The sequence below is a fragment of the Salmo salar genome, chromosome 02, assembly GCF_965601325.2.
Source record: "Salmo salar chromosome 02, fSalSal1, whole genome shotgun sequence".
In the NCBI taxonomy this organism is placed as follows: domain Eukaryota; kingdom Metazoa; phylum Chordata; class Actinopteri; order Salmoniformes; family Salmonidae; genus Salmo; species Salmo salar.
This window is the reverse complement of record NC_138292.1, coordinates 31,674,266-31,694,046: the sequence shown is the minus strand read 5'-3', so window position 1 is coordinate 31,694,046 and position 19,781 is coordinate 31,674,266. Positions and strand designations below refer to the sequence as shown.

General features: G+C 45.4%; 1 protein-coding gene across 2 annotated transcripts in view; it reads right to left on the bottom strand.

Moving 5' to 3' along the window:
* LOC106579702 (uncharacterized) overlaps nt 1-19,781 on the bottom strand; it is a 27,640-nt gene extending 7,859 nt beyond the window's left edge. Inside the window, exons 1-5 of one of the 2 annotated variants that reach the window (XM_014159852.3) lie at nt 19,595-19,781; nt 9,355-9,420; nt 2,987-3,007; nt 2,598-2,876; nt 257-377 (exon numbers count right to left, since the gene is read on the bottom strand). In XM_014159852.3, coding sequence (XP_014015327.3) covers nt 257-377; nt 2,598-2,876; nt 2,987-3,007; nt 9,355-9,406 — 473 coding nt within the window. In that variant the 5' untranslated portion in view covers nt 9,407-9,420; nt 19,595-19,781. Of the gene's footprint in view, nt 1-256; nt 378-2,597; nt 2,877-2,986; nt 3,008-9,354; nt 9,421-19,358; nt 19,487-19,594 lie in introns of those variants that run through there. The other variant, XM_014159843.3, reaches the window with a different exon arrangement.

Genomic DNA, 19,781 nt, shown 5'->3' with positions numbered 1-19,781 from the left:
TAATGGAGAACCATAATAGAACTTGCTATCACAACAGTCATGATATTGATCAGAATAACAGAACGATATAATGATGGTGTAACAATAATTATCATATTGATAATGCTATCGTGATAACCATGATACTATCATGACAACCACAATAGTATCACAATATCACGATACTACATCGTGATAATCAATGTTGATGGGAGACAGTAAATCCTCCTTTGAGGAAAGCAGAGAAGTTTACATTTTGACAGAGAAACAACTGTACCTGGAAGTCAGGTTGGCCTCCACAGCACTGGGCCTATACTCCAGGGTGATGGGAGCCTCCACCCCCGCCAGCTGGATGTGGAAGTTCTCCCCATACTTAATGTTCTGCTCGTTGGAACAGTCTAAAAGACAGAGAAAGGGGTGGGAGAGGCAGGGACAGTTAGATACAGAGACAGAACAAGAGAAAGAAATGAAGGTATAAAAGGGGAGGACAAGGCGAAAGAGAGGGAGACAAGAGATCAGGAAACAGAGAGAGAGAAACAGAAAGAAAGAAAGACAAAAAGAATGATAGAGAACCATGTGAGAAAAACAGAAGAGAATGACAGAGAGGAGAAGAACAAGAGAGAGAAAAGGAGGATAAAGACAGAAGAAAAACAGCAGGGATGGACGGATGGGAAGGATGAACGGACGGATGGGAGGGATGAACGGACGGATGGGGTGGTTAAATAGCTGCATAATTACTGCCTGGTGTATGAAACATGCTGTTAACTACACACACACCTCCTCTCCACACACTGTTAACTCCATATGGTGCTGTCAAGGCTCCACACAGCTAGCCAGCTCCACACAGCTAGCCAGTTCCACACAGCTAGCCAGCTCCACACAGCTAGCCAGCTGCACACAGTTAACCGCATCATTTGATATCAGACAACTGCATCAACTGATATAGCATTCTGATGCACGAATGCAAAGTCAATGATGTGGCATAAAACCACTGGTTGTTGCGTGCGACTGCAATATAGACAGCCTGGAACGCCAATCCATGCAGAGCAAAGCTCAGTCTTCACAGCATCACTGAGTCATCATTCCTCTCTGACTGTGTGTATCTGTGTCCCAAACGGCATACTATTCCCTATACCTTTTTTTATTTATTTAACTAGGCAAGTCAGTTAAGAACAAATTCTTATTTACAATGACGGCCTACCCCGGCCAAACCCAGATGACGCTGGGCCAATTGTGCGCCACCCTATGGGACTCCCAATCACAGCTGGATGTGATGCAGCCTGGATTCGAACCAGGAACTGCAGTGACTCCTCTTGCACTGAGATGCAGTGCATCTTGCACTGCGCCACTCGGGAGCCCCTATTTGGGCCCTGGTCAAAAGTAGTGCACTGTATAGGGATTAGGGTGCCATTTGGGATGCAAACTGGGTCTTCCTCATCCCATTACAGTCAGATACTTAGTGCTGTTCAGAACATTGCTGCTGCGCTAGCCAAAAGGGCTGTACTACACTAATAAAGCAGTGCTCATGAGTAGCTGTAAAAGGCTTGGTCTGTTGACCGAAGTGACAGCATGATTAAATCATGAAATGAGCGGAAACAAGCTGTGTCTAGACTGAGACAGACAGATGGTTTGAAGTGCACACAGCCACGGTAGCAGGGCAGCATGTTTCAGAGAGAACACCAGTATCAATTTAGTCCTAAGGATTTAGACTGAGCCAAGGCTCCAAAACTCAATGTAAAAAGCACAGTATGTTTGCATCCCAAATGGCACCCTATTTCCTATATTAGTACTTTTAACCAGGGCCCATGGGGATGCAAACTATGGTGTCTTGACGATGAAGATCTTCCAACCGTCCAACCCCCCTCCCAGAAAGCAACTTTCCTTCTTCCAACCCCCCTCCCAGAGAGCAACTTTCCTTCTTCCAACCCCCCTCCCAGAGAGCAACTTTCCTTCTTCCAACCCCCCTCCCAGAGACAACTTTCCTTCTTCCAACCCCCCTCCCAGAGAGCAACTTTCCTTCTTCCAACCCCCCTCCCAGAGAGCAACTTTCCTTCTTCCAATCCCCCTCCCAGAGACAACTTTCCTTTTTCCAACCCCCCTCCCAGAGAGCAACTTTCCTTCTTCCAACCCCCCTCCCAGAGAGCAACTTTCCTTCTTCCAACCCCCCTCCCAGAGACAACTTTCCTTCTTCCAACCCCCCTCCCAGAGAGCAACTTTCCTTCTTCCAACCCCCCTCCCAGAGAGCAACTTTCCTTCTTCCAACCCCCCTCCCAGAGAGCAACTTTCCTTCTTCCAACCCCCCTCCCAGAGAGCAACTTTCCTTCTTCCAACCCCCCTCCCAGAGAGCAACTTTCCTTCTTCCAACCCCCCTCCCAGAGAGCAACTTTCCTTCTTCCAACCCCCCTCCCAGAGAGCAACTTTCCTTCTTCCAACCCCCCTCCCAGAGAGCAACTTTCCTTCTTCCAACCCCCCTCCCAGAGAGCAACTTTCCTTCTTCCAACCCCCCTCCCAGAGAGCAACTTTCCTTCTTCCAACCCCCCTCCCAGAGAGCAACTTTCCTTCTTCCAACCCCCCTCCCAGAGAGCAACTTTCCCTCTTCCAACACTCAGACCCCATACCTCTGACGATGAGTGTGATCCGTCGGACCTCTTCGGGCTGTTCGTTTTTCTTCACCGAGTATGTCCCCTCGTCCTCCTCACCCACATTCGCTAGGATCAGGTGACTGAGCTGACTGTTGAGCTTGGCACGGTTACCGACCACGGACCCACCCCGCATCAGGACCACCTCGACCCCCGCCTTGGCATTACTGGGCTGGAACAAAACCTCTGCAGCCAGGGAGGGCAGCTGCAGATGGAAGTCCTCCCCAAAGAACATGGTCTGCTGGGAGTCTTCTTTACCTGGGAGGTGGTGGGAGGGTATGTTTAACATTTCCACAGAAATGCATCACAAAGCTTAGTACTATATCATAACTAATGATGCATTGATAACAGATGGCAGGGATGCTTACCTTTCAAAGGGGCCATCAGAGCTATGGACAAAGAGAAAAGAGGTTGGTGTGATTTCAGAATTATGCATAGAAATGTAATTCATCAAAAATGTTAGATATATGACCGATAACTATACTGTGTCATAAGGACCCAAAAGAAACAAAAATGATGGTTGTGTCTATTACTCCTCCTGGTGGATTATTCCACACACTGAACCTGTACACACTGAACCTGTACACACTGAACCTGTAAACACTGAACCTGTACACACTGAACCTGTAAACACTGAACCTGTACACACTGAACCTGTAAACACTGAACCTGTAAACACTGAACCTGTAAACACTGAACCTGTACACACTGAACCTGTACACACTGAACCTGTACACACTGAACCTGTACACACTGAACCTGCACAAACTGAACCTGCACAAACTGAACCTGCAAACACTGAACCTGTAAACACTGAACCTGTACACACTGAACCTGTACACACTGAACCTGTACACACTGAACCTGCACACACTGAACCTGTACACACTGAACCTGTTTTTACATTGAACCTGTACACACTGAACCTGTACACACTGAACCTGTACACACTGAACCTGCACAAACTGAACCTGCACAAACTGAACCTGCAAACACTGAACCTGTAAACACTGAACCTGTACACACTGAACCTGTACACACTGAACCTGTACACACTGAACCTGCACACACTGAACCTGTACACACTGAACCTGTTTTTACATTGAACCTGTACACACTGAACCTGTACACACTGAACCTGTACACACTGAACCTGTACACACTGAACCTGCACACACTGAACCTGTACACACTGAACCTGTTTTTACATTGAACCTGTACACACTGAACCTGTACACACTGAACCTGCACACACTGAACCTGTACACACTGAACCTGTTTTTACATTGAACCTGTACACACTGAACCTGTACACACTGAACCTGTACACACTGAACCTGTACAAACTGAACCTGTACAAACTGAACCTGCACACACTGAACCTGTACACACTGAACCTGTACACACTGAACCTGCACACACTGAACCTGCACACACTGAACCTGTACACACTGAACGTGTACACACTGAACCTGTAAACACTGAACCTGTACAAACTGAACCTGTACACACTGAACCTGTTTTTAAATTGAACCTGTACACACTGAACCTGTACACACTGAACCTGTTTTTACATAGAACCTGTACACACTGAACCTGTACAAATTGAACCTGTACACACTGAACCTGTACAAACTGAACCTGCACACACTGAACCTGTACACACTGAACCTGTTTTTACATTGAACATGTACACACTGAACCTGTACACACTGAACCTGTTTTTACATTGAACATGTACACACTGAACCTGTACAAACTGAACCTGTACACACAGAACCTGTACAAATTGAACCTGCACACACTGAACCTGTACACACTGAACCTGTTTTTACATTGAACCTGTACACACTGAACCTGTACAAACTGAACCTGTACACACTGAACCTGTACACACTGAACCTGTACACACTGAACCTGCACACACTGAACCTGTACACACTGAACCTATTTTTACATTGAACCTGTACACACTGAACCTGTACACACTGAACCTGTACACACTGAACCTGCACACACTGAACCTGTACACACTGAACCTGTACACACTGAACCTGCACACACTGAACCTGTAAACACTGAACCTGTACACACTGAACCTGTACACACTGAACCTCTACAAACTGAACCTGCACACACTGAACCTGTACACACTGAACCTGCACACACTGAACCTGTACACACTGAACCTGTACACACTGAACCTGTACACACTGAACCTGTACACACTGAACCTGTACACACTGAACCTGTTTTTACATTGAACCTGTACACACTGAACCTGTACACACTGAACCTGTACACACTGAACCTGTAAACACTGAACCTGCACACACTGAACCTGTACACACTGAACCTGTTTTTACATTGAACCTGTACACACTGAACCTGTACACACTGAACCTGTAGACACTGAACCTGCACACACTGAACCTGTACAAACTGAACCTGCACACACTGAACCTGTACACACTGAACCTGTACACACTGAACCTGTAAACACTGAACCTGTAAACACTGAACCTGTAAACACTGAACCTGCACACACTGAACCTGTACACACTGAACCTGTACACACTGAACCTGTAAACACTGAACCTGCACACACTGAACCTGTACACACTGAACTTTTACACACTGAACCTTTACAAACTGAACCTGTTTTTACATTGAACCTGTACACACTGAACCTGTACAAACTGAACCTGTACACACTGAACCTGTACACACTGAACCTGTACACACTGAACCTGTACAAACTGAACCTGTACAAACTGAACCTGCACACACTGAACCTGTACACACTGAACCTGTTTTTACATTGAACCTGTACACACTGAACCTGTACACACTGAATCTGTTTTTACATTGAACCTGTACACACTGAACCTGTACAAACTGAACCTGTACACACTGAACCTGTACAAACTGAACCTGCACACACTGAACCTGCACACACTGAACCTGTACACACTGAACCTGTACACACTGAACCTGTACACACTGAACCTGTTTTTACATTGAACCTGTACACACTGAACCTGTACAAACTGAACCTGTACAAACTGAACCTGCCCACACTGAACCTGTACACACTGAACCTGTACACACTGAACCTGTTTTTACATTGAACCTGTACACACTGAACCTGTACAAACTGAACCTGTACACACTGAACCTGTACAAACTGAACCTGCACACACTGAACCTTTACAAACTGAACCTGTACACACTGAACCTGCACACACCGAACCTGTACAGACTGAACCTGTACACACTGAACCTGTACACACTGAACCTGTAAACACTGAACCTGTACACACTGAACCTGTAAACACTGAACCTGTACACACTGAACCTGTTTTTACATTGAACCTGTACACACTGAACCTGTACACACTGAACCTGTTTTTTTACATTGAACCTGTACACACTGAACCTGTACAAACTGAACCTGTACACACTGAACCTGTACACACTGAACCTGCACACACTGAACCTGCACACACTGAACCTGTACACACTGAACCTGTACACACTGAACCTGTACACACTGAACCTGTACACACTGAACCTGTTTTTACATTGAACCTGTACACACTGAACCTGTACAAACTGAACCTGTACAAACTGAACCTGCACACACTGAACCTGTACACACTGAACCTGTACACACTGAACCTGTACACACTGAACCTGTTTTTACACTGAACCTGTACACACTGAACCTGTACAAACTGAACCTGTACACACTGAACCTGTACAAACTGAACCTGCACACACTGAACCTGCACACACTGAACCTGTACACACTGAACCTTTACAAACTGAACCTGTACACACTGAACCTGCACACACCGAACCTGTACAGACTGAACCTGTACACACTGAACCTGCACACACTGAACCTGTAAACACTGAACCTGTACACACTGAACCTGTACACACTGAACCTGTACAAACTGAACCTGTACACACTGAACCTGCACACACTGAACCTGTACACACTGAACCTGTACACACTGAACCTGTACACACTGAACCTCTACAAACTGAACCTGCACACACTGAACCTGCACACACTGAACCTGTAAACACTGAACCTGTACACACTGAACCTGTAAACACTGAACCTGTAAACACTGAACCTGTACACACTGAACCTGTTTTTACATTGAACCTGTACACACTGAACCTGTACAAACTGAACCTGTACACACTGAACCTGTACAAACTGAACCTGCACACACTGAACCTGCACACACTGAACCTGTACACACTGAACCTGTACAAACTGAACCTGCACACACTGAACCTGCACACACTGAACCTGTACACACTGAACCTTTACAAACTGAACCTGTACACACTGAACCTGCACACACCGAACCTGTACAGACTGAACCTGTACACACTGAACCTGTACACACTGAACCTGCACACACTGAACCTGTAAACACTGAACCTGTACACACTGAACCTGTACACACTGAACCTGTAAACACTGAACCTCTACACACTGAACCTGTACACACTGAACCTGTACACACTGAACCTGCACACACTGAACCTGCACACACTGAACCTGTACACACTGAACCTGTTTTTACATTGAACCTGTACACACTGAACCTGTACACACTGAACCTGTACACACTGAACCTGTAAACACTGAACCTGCACACACTGAACCTGTACACACTGAACCTGTTTTTACATTGAACCTGTACACACTGAACCTGTACACACTGAACCTGTACACACTGAACCTGTACACACTGAACCTGTTTTTACACTGACCTGTACACACTGAACCTGTACACACTGAACCTGTACACACTGAACCTGTTTTTACACTGAACCTGTACACTCTGAACCTGAACACACTGAACCTGAACACACTGAACCTGAACACACTGAACCTGTACACACTGAACCTGAACACACTGAACCTGTTTTTACACTGAACCTGTACACACTGAACCTGCACACACTGAACCTGTACACACTGAACCTGTACACACTGAACCTTTACACACTGAACCTGCACACACTGAACCTGTAAACACTGAACCTGTTTTTACACTGAACCTGTACACACTGAACCTGTACACACTGAACCTGTACACACTGAACCTGTTTTTACACTGAACCTGTACACACTGAACCTGTACACACTGAACCTGCACACACTGAACCTGTTCTTACACTGAACCTGTTTTTACACTGAACCTGCACACAATGAACCTGCGCACACTGAACCTGTACACACTGAACCTGTACACACTGAACCTGTACACACACACACACACACACACACACACACACACACACACACACACACACACACTACTCTGGACAGCTCCACACTACTCTGGACACACACACTACTCTGGACACACACACTACTCTGGACAGCTCCACACTGCTCTGGACAGCTCCACACTACCCTGGACAGCTCCACACTACTCTGGACAGCTCCACACCCCTCTGGACAGCTCCACACTATTCTGGACACACACACTACTCTGAACAGCTCCACATTACTCTGGACACACACACCACTCTGGACAGCTCCACACCGCTCTGGACAGCTCCACACTACTCTGGACAGCTCCACACTACTCTGGACAGCTCCACACTACTCTGGACACACACACCGCTCTGGACAGCTCCACACTGCTCTGGACAGCTCCACACTACTCTGGACAGCTCCACACTACTCTGGACAGCTCCACACTGCTCTGGACAGCTCCACACTGCTCTGGACAGCTCCACACTACTCTGGACAGCTCTACACTGCTCTGGACAGCTCCACACTACTCTGGACAGCTCCACACTACTCTGGACAGCTCCACACTACTCTGGACAGCTCCACATTGCTCTGGACAGCTCCACACTACTCTGGACAGCTCCACACTGCTCTGGACAGCTCCACACTACTCTGGACAGTTCCACACTGCTCTGGGCTCTGGACAGCTCCACACTACTCTGGACAGCTCCACACTATTCTGGACAGCTCCACACTACTCTGGACAGCTCCACACTGCTCTGGACAGCTCCACACTACTCTGGACAGCTCCACACTACTCTGGACAGCTCCACACTGCTCTGGACAGCTCCACACTACTCTGGACAGTTCCACACTACTCTGGACAGCTCCACACTGCTCTGGACAGCTCCACACTACTCTGGACAGTTCCACACTGCTCTGGGCTCTGGACAGCTCCACACTACTCTGGACAGCTCCACACTATTCTGGACAGCTCCACACTACTCTGGACAGCTCCACACTGCTCTGGACAGCTCCACACTACTCTGGACAGCTCCACACTACTCTGGACAGCTCCACACTGCTCTGGACAGCTCCACACTACTCTGGACAGTTCCACACTACTCTGGACAGCTCCACACTGCTCTGGACAGCTCCACACTACTCTGGACAGCTCCACACTATTCTGGACAGCTCCACACTACTCTGGGCAGCTCCACACTGCTCTGGACAGCTCCACACTACTCTGGACAGCTCCACACTGCTCTGGACAGCTCCACACTGCTCTGGACAGCTCCACACTACTCTGGACAGCTCCACACTGCTCTGGACAGCTCCACATAACTCAACTGAATCAGAGATGGATGACTGCTACCGTCACATTACCCCTTTGGGCCTCAATAAGGTATTATCTCATGTGACCTTATCATATCTGGTCATACATCTCTGGGCTTAACGACATACCTGAGCAGAGCAGCAAGCTCAGCACCACCACACTGACTGTCTTCATCTTCATCAGATCTCCTGGCTCTGGAAAGAAGGAGAGATGAAGGGAAGATAAGATAAAGGAAAGATTGAGTATAAACAAAAATGGTGTTTGATAAGTGGCACATTAGAATAGAATGCCTCTCTATTTCCATCTCTCTCTCTGTGCCCTCCACATCCTCTTCTCCTCCCTCATTTGTTCTTTCTGTGTCTCCATCTGATTGTGTTTGGCTGGGTGTGGGTGAGGGTGAGGGAGGTGCTCCCTTAGCTAATTCATAGATAATGATATAATGTTGTGGTGGTGACATCATCTCATGCCCGTCTGAAAGCACATATACATGCCCGTCTGAAGTTTGCCAATGAACAGCTGAATGATTCAGAGGACAACTGGGTGAAAGTGTTGTGGTCTTTGGCATCAACTCAAGGAATGACCCCAAGAACGCCATCCCCACCGTCAAACATGGAGGTGGAAACATTATGCTTTGGGGGTGTTTTTCTGCTAAGGGGACAGGACAACTTCACTGCATCAAAGGGATGATGGACGGGGCCATGTACCGTCAAATCTTGGGTGAGAACCTCCTTCCCTCAGCCAGGGCATTGAAAATGGGTCGTGGATGGGTATTCCAGCATGACAATGACCCAAAACACAAAAATGATGGTTGTGTCTGTTACTCCCCGATCATCGTCCCTTTGATGCGGTGAAGTTGTCCTGTCCCCTTAGCAGAAAAACACCCCCAAAGCATAATGTTTCCACCTCCATGTTTGACGGTGGGGATGGCGTTCTTGCGGTCATAGGCAGCATTCCTCCTCCTCCAAACACGGCGAGTGGAGTTGATGCCAAAGAGCTCCATTTTGGTCTCATCTGACCACAACACTTTCACCCGCTTGTCCTCTGAATTATTCAGATGTTCATTGGCAAACTTCAGACGGGCAAGGATATGTGCTTTCTTGCGCAGGGGGACATTGCGGGCGCTGCAGGATTTCAGTCCTTCACGGCGTAGTGTGTTACCAATTGTTTTCTTGGTGACTATGGTCCCAGCTGTCTTGAGATCATTGACAAGATCCTCCCGTTTAGTTCTGGGCTGATTCCTCACCGTTCTCATGATCATTGCAACTCCACGAGGTGAGATCTTGCATGGAGCCCCAGGCCGAGGGAGATTGACAGTTCTTTTGTGTTTCTTCCATTTGCGAATAATCGCACCAACTGTTGTCACCTTCTCACCAAGCTGCTTGGCGATGGTCTTGTAGCCCAATCCAGCCTTGTGTAGGTCTACAATCTTGTCCCTGACATCCTTGGAGAGCTCTTTGGTCTTGGCCGTGGTGGAGAGTTTGGAATCTGATTGATTGATTGCTTCTGTGGACAGGTGTCTTTTATACAGGTAACAAGCTGAGATTAGGAGCACTCCTTTTAAGAGTGTGCTCCTAATCTCAGCTCGTTACCTCTATAAAAGACACCTGGGAGCCAGAAATCTTTCTGATTGAGAGGAGGTCAAATACTTATTTCCCTCATTAAAATGCAAATCAATTTATAACATTTTTGACATTCGTTTTTCTGGATTTTTTTGTTGTTATTCTGTCTCTCACTGTTCAAATAAACCTACCATTAAAATTATAGACTGATCATTTCTTTGTCAGTGGGCAAACGTACAAAATCAGCAGGGGATCAAATACTTTTTTCCCTCACTGTAGCTTGACTGACTTCACCAGAGGAGTGAATGCAGTGTGTGTGTGTGTGGTGTGTGTGTGTGTGTGTGTGTGTGTGTGTGTGTGTGTGTGTGTGTGTGTGTGTGTGTGTGTGTGTGTGTGTGTGTTCCTCTGATCCTAACGGTCATCCCAAAGTTTCTTCCTCCTCTCTGATATCTTTGAAAAAATACATCTTTCCCCCCTTCCATGTCAGATCATGAAAGCAATCCAACAAACCAGTCACGTTATATCAGTCATGTTCAAAGTATTCCAACAGGGCCAAGGTTTTTCATCCACTGACGACTGTCAACCCTTGACTACTTTAAGAAAAAACGCTCAGTAGATATTTTGCTGCATTGAATCCCTACACCTGATGTCCAGGGGAATTCAATTTACCACCAATGCAAAAAGTTTGATGTTATAATTTGACATGTACAAACGATAGTCTGCAGTGCAGCACCTCCCCTGTTCCAAGATACAAACTAGCACAGTGCTCATGTAGCGTAAATAGTTCCCAATTCAATTCCAATAGTTGATTTACGCTACCAAGCTGCAAGCAAGTGGGGCTTTAAGATTGAAAGATACATGAACTTATTGCAACAACAACAACAACAACAACAACAACAACCTATTCTTTTTCATATTCCCTCCCCTTTAAAGGCACATTGGAGCTTGTTTGCGGTTTTGAACTAGGGGTGTATTCATTAGTGCTCACCATAGCAAGCCGTAGCAAAAGGTTATGCAACAGAAAGGTTTTGCAAAGAAAAGGAGTGTTTCTTATTGGACATGTTCAGGTTAGTCCTTCCCGTTTTGGCCTGTTAGTGTCTGTTTGGTTCCTGGATAATACACCCAAGGACGCCATAGGCTCCCACTGAATCCCAGACAGGGACTGGTATATTGATTAGGTGTCAGTGAACATGCCTGAATTAAAACAGTCTGGGAATAATTAATGGTAATTGGGACTGGGGGGAGCTGGGGAATTGCTTGGCTGGGTGTCACGACTTCTGCCGAAGTCGATGCCCCTCCTTGTTCGGGTGGTGCTCGGCGGTCGACGTCACCGGTCTTCTAGCCATCATTGATCCATTTTTCATTTTCCATTGGTTTTGTCTTGTCTTCCTACACACCTGGTTCCAATCCCATTAATTACATGCTCTGTATTTAACCCTCTGTTTCCCCCTCATGTCTTTGTCGGAGATTGTTTGGTGTTATTATGTTTGTGTATTTTGTATAGGTGTGCGACGGGTATGTTTACCCATGTTTATTTGATGTACGCTGATATTGGAGTTTGTTTTAAAAATATATGAAACTACTCCAATTATATGAAGTTGGTTTCTCCTGCGCCTGACTTCCCTGCCACCTACACACACGAAGATGAGACTGGGTTTCAAACAGAGATCAACCTTTTCCCTAATTACAGCCTGTTTGCTACAGCAGGAAAATAATCCTGCAGCAACAGGAAATGTGAATTATTATGTGGATTATAATTAATGGACATTTTTGTAGGGGTTGATACATTTTTCATTAGGGCAAATCAAGTCTGAAATTTCAAAGTGGAAATTACAAACTTCAGAATCCCTTTGAAACCTCAAATACACTACACATTTTAAATGTCCTGCATAGAAGGAAAGTTATTCTGCAACAGGTTGATCAAATGAAGATCCTACATCTGTAGCGGCAGATTTAACTAGTTCCCCTGAGTCAGGGGAATGGCATGCCATTGAGGTGCTGAGATTAAGCAGCAAAGCGTTCACCCTCCCAACAACCATTCTGCAACAGGATGCTTAATCACTGTAAGACACTGTGATCCCGAACGCTAGAGATGAAAGGAGATAGCATTTAGACACAGGCCTGAACTGTTGGGTGTGTGTGTGTGTGTGTGTGTGTGTGTGTGTGTGTGTGTGTGTGTGTGTGTGTGTGTGTGTGTGTGTGTGTGTGTGTGTGTGTGTGTGTGTGTGTGTGTGTGTGTGTGTGTGTGTGTGTGTGTGTGTGTGTGTGTGTGAAAGAGAGAGAGAGAGAGAGAATGTGTGTACAAAGCAGGAAGCATTAAGCCATCTGCAGAGACCTGATCTGTTGGCAGGAGCAGAAAACCTGCTGCTCTCATTTGTTAATGAGGACAATTAGCATGTGATAATGTCATAATTCCCCAACCACCATCTCTCTCTGCTACGAGACACTCTTATCCAATCTTCTCCTCTCTCTGTTTCTCTCTCTCCCTTTCTCTCCCAGCCTCTTACACCCTGCACTGGGCAGTGAGCCGAGCCACTACCATAGCCTGAAAGCACAGTCATTTTATTAAATCTGAAACAAAAGACAGGACACAGCGGAGCCCCAGAGGAGAGGGTCCCTCAGACAACACCAGCAACAAGCACACATCAGTTGTGACACCTTGGTTCGGCCATGTCCTGTCTGTATAGGTTGATTCTGCCGGGACATGGAGTTGGGGACACCTTGGTTCAGCCATGTTCTGTCTGTATAGGTTGATTCTGCCGGGACATGGCGTTGGGGACACCTTGGTTCGGCCATGTCCTGTCTGTATAGGTTGATTCTGCCGGGACATGGCGTTGGGGACACCTTGGTTCGGCCATGTCCTGTCTGTATAGGTTGATTCTGCCGGGACATGGCGTTGGGGACACCTTGGTTCGGCCATGTTCTGTCTGTATAGGTTGATTCTGCCGGGACATGACGTTGGGGACACCTTGGTTCGGCCATGTCCTGTCTGTATAGGTTGATTCTGCCGGGACATGGAGTTGGGGACACCTTGGTTCGGCCATGTCCTGTCTGTATAGGTTGATTCTGCCGGGACATGGCGTTGGGGACACCTTGGTTCAGCCATGTTCTGTCTGTATAGGTTGATTCTGCCGGGACATGGCGTTGGGGACACCTTGCTGTGTTCTTATTACTGAACAATTACATGCTAATAAAAACATGTATTTTCTTACAACTGCATTGTTGGTTAAGGGCTTGTAAGTAAACATTTCACTGTAAGGTCTACACCTGTTGTATTCAGCATTTCACTGTAAGGTCTACAACACCTGTTGTATTCAGCATTTCACTGTAAGGTCTACAACACCTGTTGTATTCAGCATTTCACTGTAAGGTCTACAACACCTGTTGTATTCAGCATTTCACTGTAAGGTCTACACCTGTTGTATTCAGCATTTCACTGTAAGGTCTACTACACCTGTTGTATTCAGCATTTCCCTGTAAGGTCTACTACACCTGTTGTATTCAGCATTTCACTGTAAGGTCTACTACACCTGTTGTATTCAGCATTTCACTGTAAGGTCTACACCTGTTGTATTCAGCATTTCACTGTAAGGTCTACACCTGTTGTATTCAGCGCATGACAAATCAAATGTGATGTGATGTTATATCATAATGTGTGAACACAGGGGTGTGAAACATGTTTATCTTTGTGTCACTACAGCACATAAGGGGAATGTATCTGTGCTGTTGTTTTTAGAGGACCTGTGAAGCAAATAATCCAAGATCTTCTACTCCATTTAAGGAGGGAAAAAAAATGTTTGAATCATTTGGGGCCAGAACCTTACAAAAAATCACATGTGAAAGGAACACGTGAAAAAACATGTGGTGTATGGACACGTGTGAACACAGGTGTAAACAAATCAGGTGAAATATGTCACATGTAAAATAAAAACATTCACGTGAGTCAGACACATAGTTTTCGGACACTTGTGACATTTCACATACATTTTCACATGTGAACAAATCACGTGAAAAATGTAATGTGGGAAAAGCAGACATGTGAGTCAGACGTGGTTTTAGGACAAATTTGACATGTTTTTTTGTAAGGGAAACAACACCCTGGTGCTCGCCTCACTGGGTTTACAGTGACACACACACACACACACAAACACACACAAACACACACACACACACACACACACACACACACACACACACACACACACACACACACACACACACACACACACACACACACACACACACACACACACACACACACAAACACGCCTCCTCTCCTTTGGGCTTTTAACCATGGGCTGCCGGACTGGGCCATCTGCTATCCTTCACTCCCTCCCTCTTTTCCTCCCTTCCTCTTTCTGTATCTCTCTCTCTTTCTGTCCCCTATTCACCTAGACTTCTCTATCTGTCACTCTATATCTGTCACTCTCTCTTCCTTCCTCAGTCCCTCTCTATCAGTCCCTCTCTATCTGTCACTCTCTTCCTTCCTCAGTCCCTCTCTATCAGTCCCTCTATATCTGTCACTCTATATCTGTCACTCTCTCTTCCTTCCTCAGTCCCTCTCTATCAGTCCCTCTCTATCTGTCACTCTCTTCCTTCCTCAGTCCCTCTCTATCAGTCCCTCTATATCTGTCACTCTATATCTGTCACTCTCTCTTCCTTCCTCAGTCCCTCTCTATCAGTCCCTCTCTATCTGTCACTCTCTTCCTTCCTCAGTCCCTCTCTATCAGTCCCTCTATATCTGTCACTCTATATCTGTCACTCTCTTCCTTCCTCAGTCCCTCTCTATCTGTCATGTATTTCACTCTCTTTTTACTGCCACTCTCTCTTTATTTCATTTTCCTGCCTCCCTTTTTCTCTCTGTTTCTTCCCACATATCTTATCCTCTTTCCCTCCCTGCATCATCTCCTCATCAATCTTCCAATTTGTCCCTTTCTCTCTTTTTTTCTGTCTGACTCAGCTGTTACTTTCTCTCCTCTCCTGCTTTCTGTCCTTCTATCTTTTCTCATTCTATTTCCTGTTCTGCCTCATGCCACTCTCTCTATCCCTCTCTTCTCTCTGCCTTCTCTCTCTTTATTTCCCATTCCATTTCTGCTATGCCTCTTCTGTCCTTCCCTCTCTTTCTTCTTTTCTCCACTCCGTCTGTTTCTCTCCCTCCCTCTCTCTTTCTCCTCTCATGCCCCCTTTCACCCTCTCCTCCTCCTTATCTTACATAATCTCAGCTCCAGCAGCATCCCACTCTGAACTCAAAGACTGTGTCTGTCTTCATCTGAAATGGGGGATTTGTTCCAAATGGCACCCTATTCACTATGTATTCCACTACTTTTGACCAGGGTCCATACAGCTCTGATCAAAAGTAGGGCACTATAAAGGGAATAGGGTGCCATTTGGGAAGCTGCCTTTGAGTCTCTGGTCACTGAGAAGGGAGAGAGGAGGAGGTACAGACAGGTCTTTGTTGAGCTCCTTTAAATTGGCGGAAAAGTCTTCAATGACTGCAGATGCATGAACCCCACAAAGATGTCTCTGTCTGTCTGTCCTTCATTCCTTCACATTCACATCATTTCCTTCATTCTCCTTGGCTTACATAACCCCAGTGGTCGGTGCATCTATCCCCTAATACTTCTGTCACTGTAATGAAGGCAAAGTATCCAGTCAGGCTACAAGGAAATGCACACCCCAAACACACACACACACACACACACACACACACACACACACACACACACACACACACACACACACACACACACACACACACACACACACACACACACACACACACACACACACACACACACCTTGTCCATAAATCCCATAGACACAAACACACATGACCAACATTTGCTTCCTCTCACCCCCTTTCCCTCCTCTCCTCCCTCACCAGAAAATACATTCCTAAATCATGAAGTGTCAGAAAAGCAAAAGGTATCACTGCGCCAACAGAACAGGACACAGGCTGAATGTTTACTTTAGGTGGTTTACTGGAGGTCATGGGTTTCTGGTTAGTTAAAATGACAATGGGTGCATCTCAATAGTCTGAAGAGGCTTCCTCTCTTTGTCTCCTTTCCTTCATCTGCTCTGATGAGTGTAAAACTACTTGATAGGTGAAAGCAGATTCCCAACAATACACATCAACCATATTGCTTTTATCCATCCTGTGGCAAGGAGACAGATAAAGGAAAGGAGACAAGGGGAAAAAGCCACTTTAGACTGTTGAGGTGCAGCCCTGGGCTGCCTGCCTGGAAGTGTGGTGTAAATCAAAATGGATGATGGATGAGGTCTCATATCACACAGACATAGACTGACTCTTCATTTATCCACTGCCTTCCCTTCTTTAAGTACTCTAAAAATATTCTCTCTATCTCTCTCTCTGTCTAGGTCCATGTCTCTATCTCACTGTACAGTTGAAGTTGGAAGTTTACATACACCTTAGCCAAATACATTTGAACTCAGTTTTTCACAATTCCTGACATTTAATCCTACAACTTTGGAAGTATGCTTGGGGTCATTGTCCATTTGGAAGACCCATTTGTGACCAAGCTTTAACTTCCTGATTGATGTCTTGAGATGTTGCTTCAGTATATCCACATAATTTCCCCTCCTCATGATGCCATCTATTTTGTGAAGTGCACCAGTTCCTCCTGCAGCAAAGTACCCTCACAACATGATGCTGTCACCCCTGTGTTTCACGGTTGGGATGGTGTTCTTCGGCTTGCAAGCCTCCCCTTTTTCCTCCAAACATAATGATGGTCATTATGGCCAAACAGTTCTATTTTTGTTTCATCAGACCAGAGGACATTTCTCCAAAAAGTATGATCTTTGTCCCCATGTGCAGTTGCAAACCGTAGTCTGGCTTTTTGATGGAGGTTTTGGAGCAGTGGCTTCTTCCTTGCTGAGCAGCCTTTCGGGATATGTCAATATAGGACTCGTTTTAATGTGGATATAGATACTTTTGTACCTGTAAACAATTGTTGGAAAAATGACTTGTGTCATGCACAAAGTAGATGTCCTAACCGACTTGCCAAAACTATAGTTTTTTAACAAGAAATGTGTGGAGTTGTTGAAAAACAAGTTTTAATGACTCCAACCTAAGTGTATGTAAACTTCCGACTTCAACTGTATTTCTCTTTCTTTCCCTCTCTCTATGTGTCTTTTTCTCTATCCCTCTTTCTCTCAATCACTCTCTGTCTTTCTCTCTCTGTATTTCTCCCTCTCTCTCAGCCCCCCTCTCAGTCTCTCTCTCTCTTATATATATATATATATATATATATATATATATATATATATATATATATATATATATATATATATATGAAAGGAGTGGACAGGTTTCCACCATATTGCTTTCACCTGTCAGATCTTGTCAGATCATAGGTCATGAGGGGGAGGAGAGCTCCAGTAAATGTCCTTATCCTCAACTCATCATTGTCTTTCAAGTGAGGACATAGAAAGACAACTCACAGATGAGATGTAGCTTCATCATTTCCTAATGGTGACAGTTGAAAATAGGTCATTACAGGCTCTAGTAAAAAATCTATCATCACTTCCAGTTTACAGTCTTCCAATAAAAATATATATGTGCTAAATTAGAGACAGAGAGGAAAAACAAATAGGTGTGTAACGTGTTTCTATCTTAACCAGAACATATTAAAAGAATGCCCTCCCAACAGTAACAAGACATGGTTATATTCCCACATCTTTTGATTAAAGTGTCCTTGTGTACAAGACAAACACGTGTTGCATAAAATCCCAACAGATAAACCTCAGAGCTTAAAAAGGCTTGAATTGCAGTGACAGCGCACACTGTACTATACTGCCATGTACCTGAACTGTTGGCAATTGTAACATGCAGGCAGCGCAGACTCAGGCCACCATATGTCATCAACATATAAACGGCGGGGGCGACACCGTACAGCACCCGAGTCAGCAGCGCGCCGGTACAGGCTGCAGGAGCACATCGTTCAATTTAGAATGGATGGATGCTTTAAAAATAAAGGATTCAGTACAGTCTTAAACATTCGATAAAAAAAGAATAGTCCTACATATTAAGATATACTGATTAGAGACAGGATCCGTAGACTACTCATTTGCATTGATTAGATGTGTATTATGCATCAATAATCTCACATGGCCAAACTGAGTCATACAATTCATCTCTACATGAATTAACAGGTACTGCGAATTAAGGCGACATATTGCATTCCATGATGGGAATATTCAGGGATATTTCAAATAACATATCCTATTGCATATCCCTGTTAGGCTACATTGTTTCAGTGATTTTTTCTTGTCATAGGCTATGGCTCAAATTCTGAAGCAATGTCTTACATTAGGCTATAGGCCTAATCTAAATGGTCATAAATAGGGATAGGCATTGGACCGGCACTAGTCTATCCAACCTGTGTAGCCTAATGATTGCCCCCTTGTGTGGCATTCTGTAGAGCAGACTGTGAAATTAGCATGGTAATACATTATTGAAGACGTGTCCCATCATACCACCATCCCGATGATGCGCATAGTCTGTTTAATCGTTCCCCTCAATAAACGTGACAACCTAATCACAATTGTCTCACCTTTCATCTTCTCCGGAACAAGCACGCCCTGTTTTCATCCAATAAAGCCCTTATCAGATAATAATCGGCTATTAACCTAACATCTCAATATGCGGTAAAGCAAACAGACACCCTCACGAGCATCTCACCAAAAACTGCAGAATTTAACCCGTCACGCACCAGGCGGCGAATTTATTTTTTAGAATCTCATCACATCCACCACATGTAAGAAATAATTATCACCTTAGCTCACTCACCTTTAAATTCACACTATCTCCTCCGTATTAGCAGAGTAGGCAACGTTATAACGGGATTGTAGGAGGAGAAATATGTAGCCTTGCCTATTGATGCATGTATTTCTCTCCCGTCTTGGCGTCACCCTCCCTCTCAACCTCGCCCCCCAAGAGCAGCACTTGACGACTGGGGCTGAACATTTGGAAGATG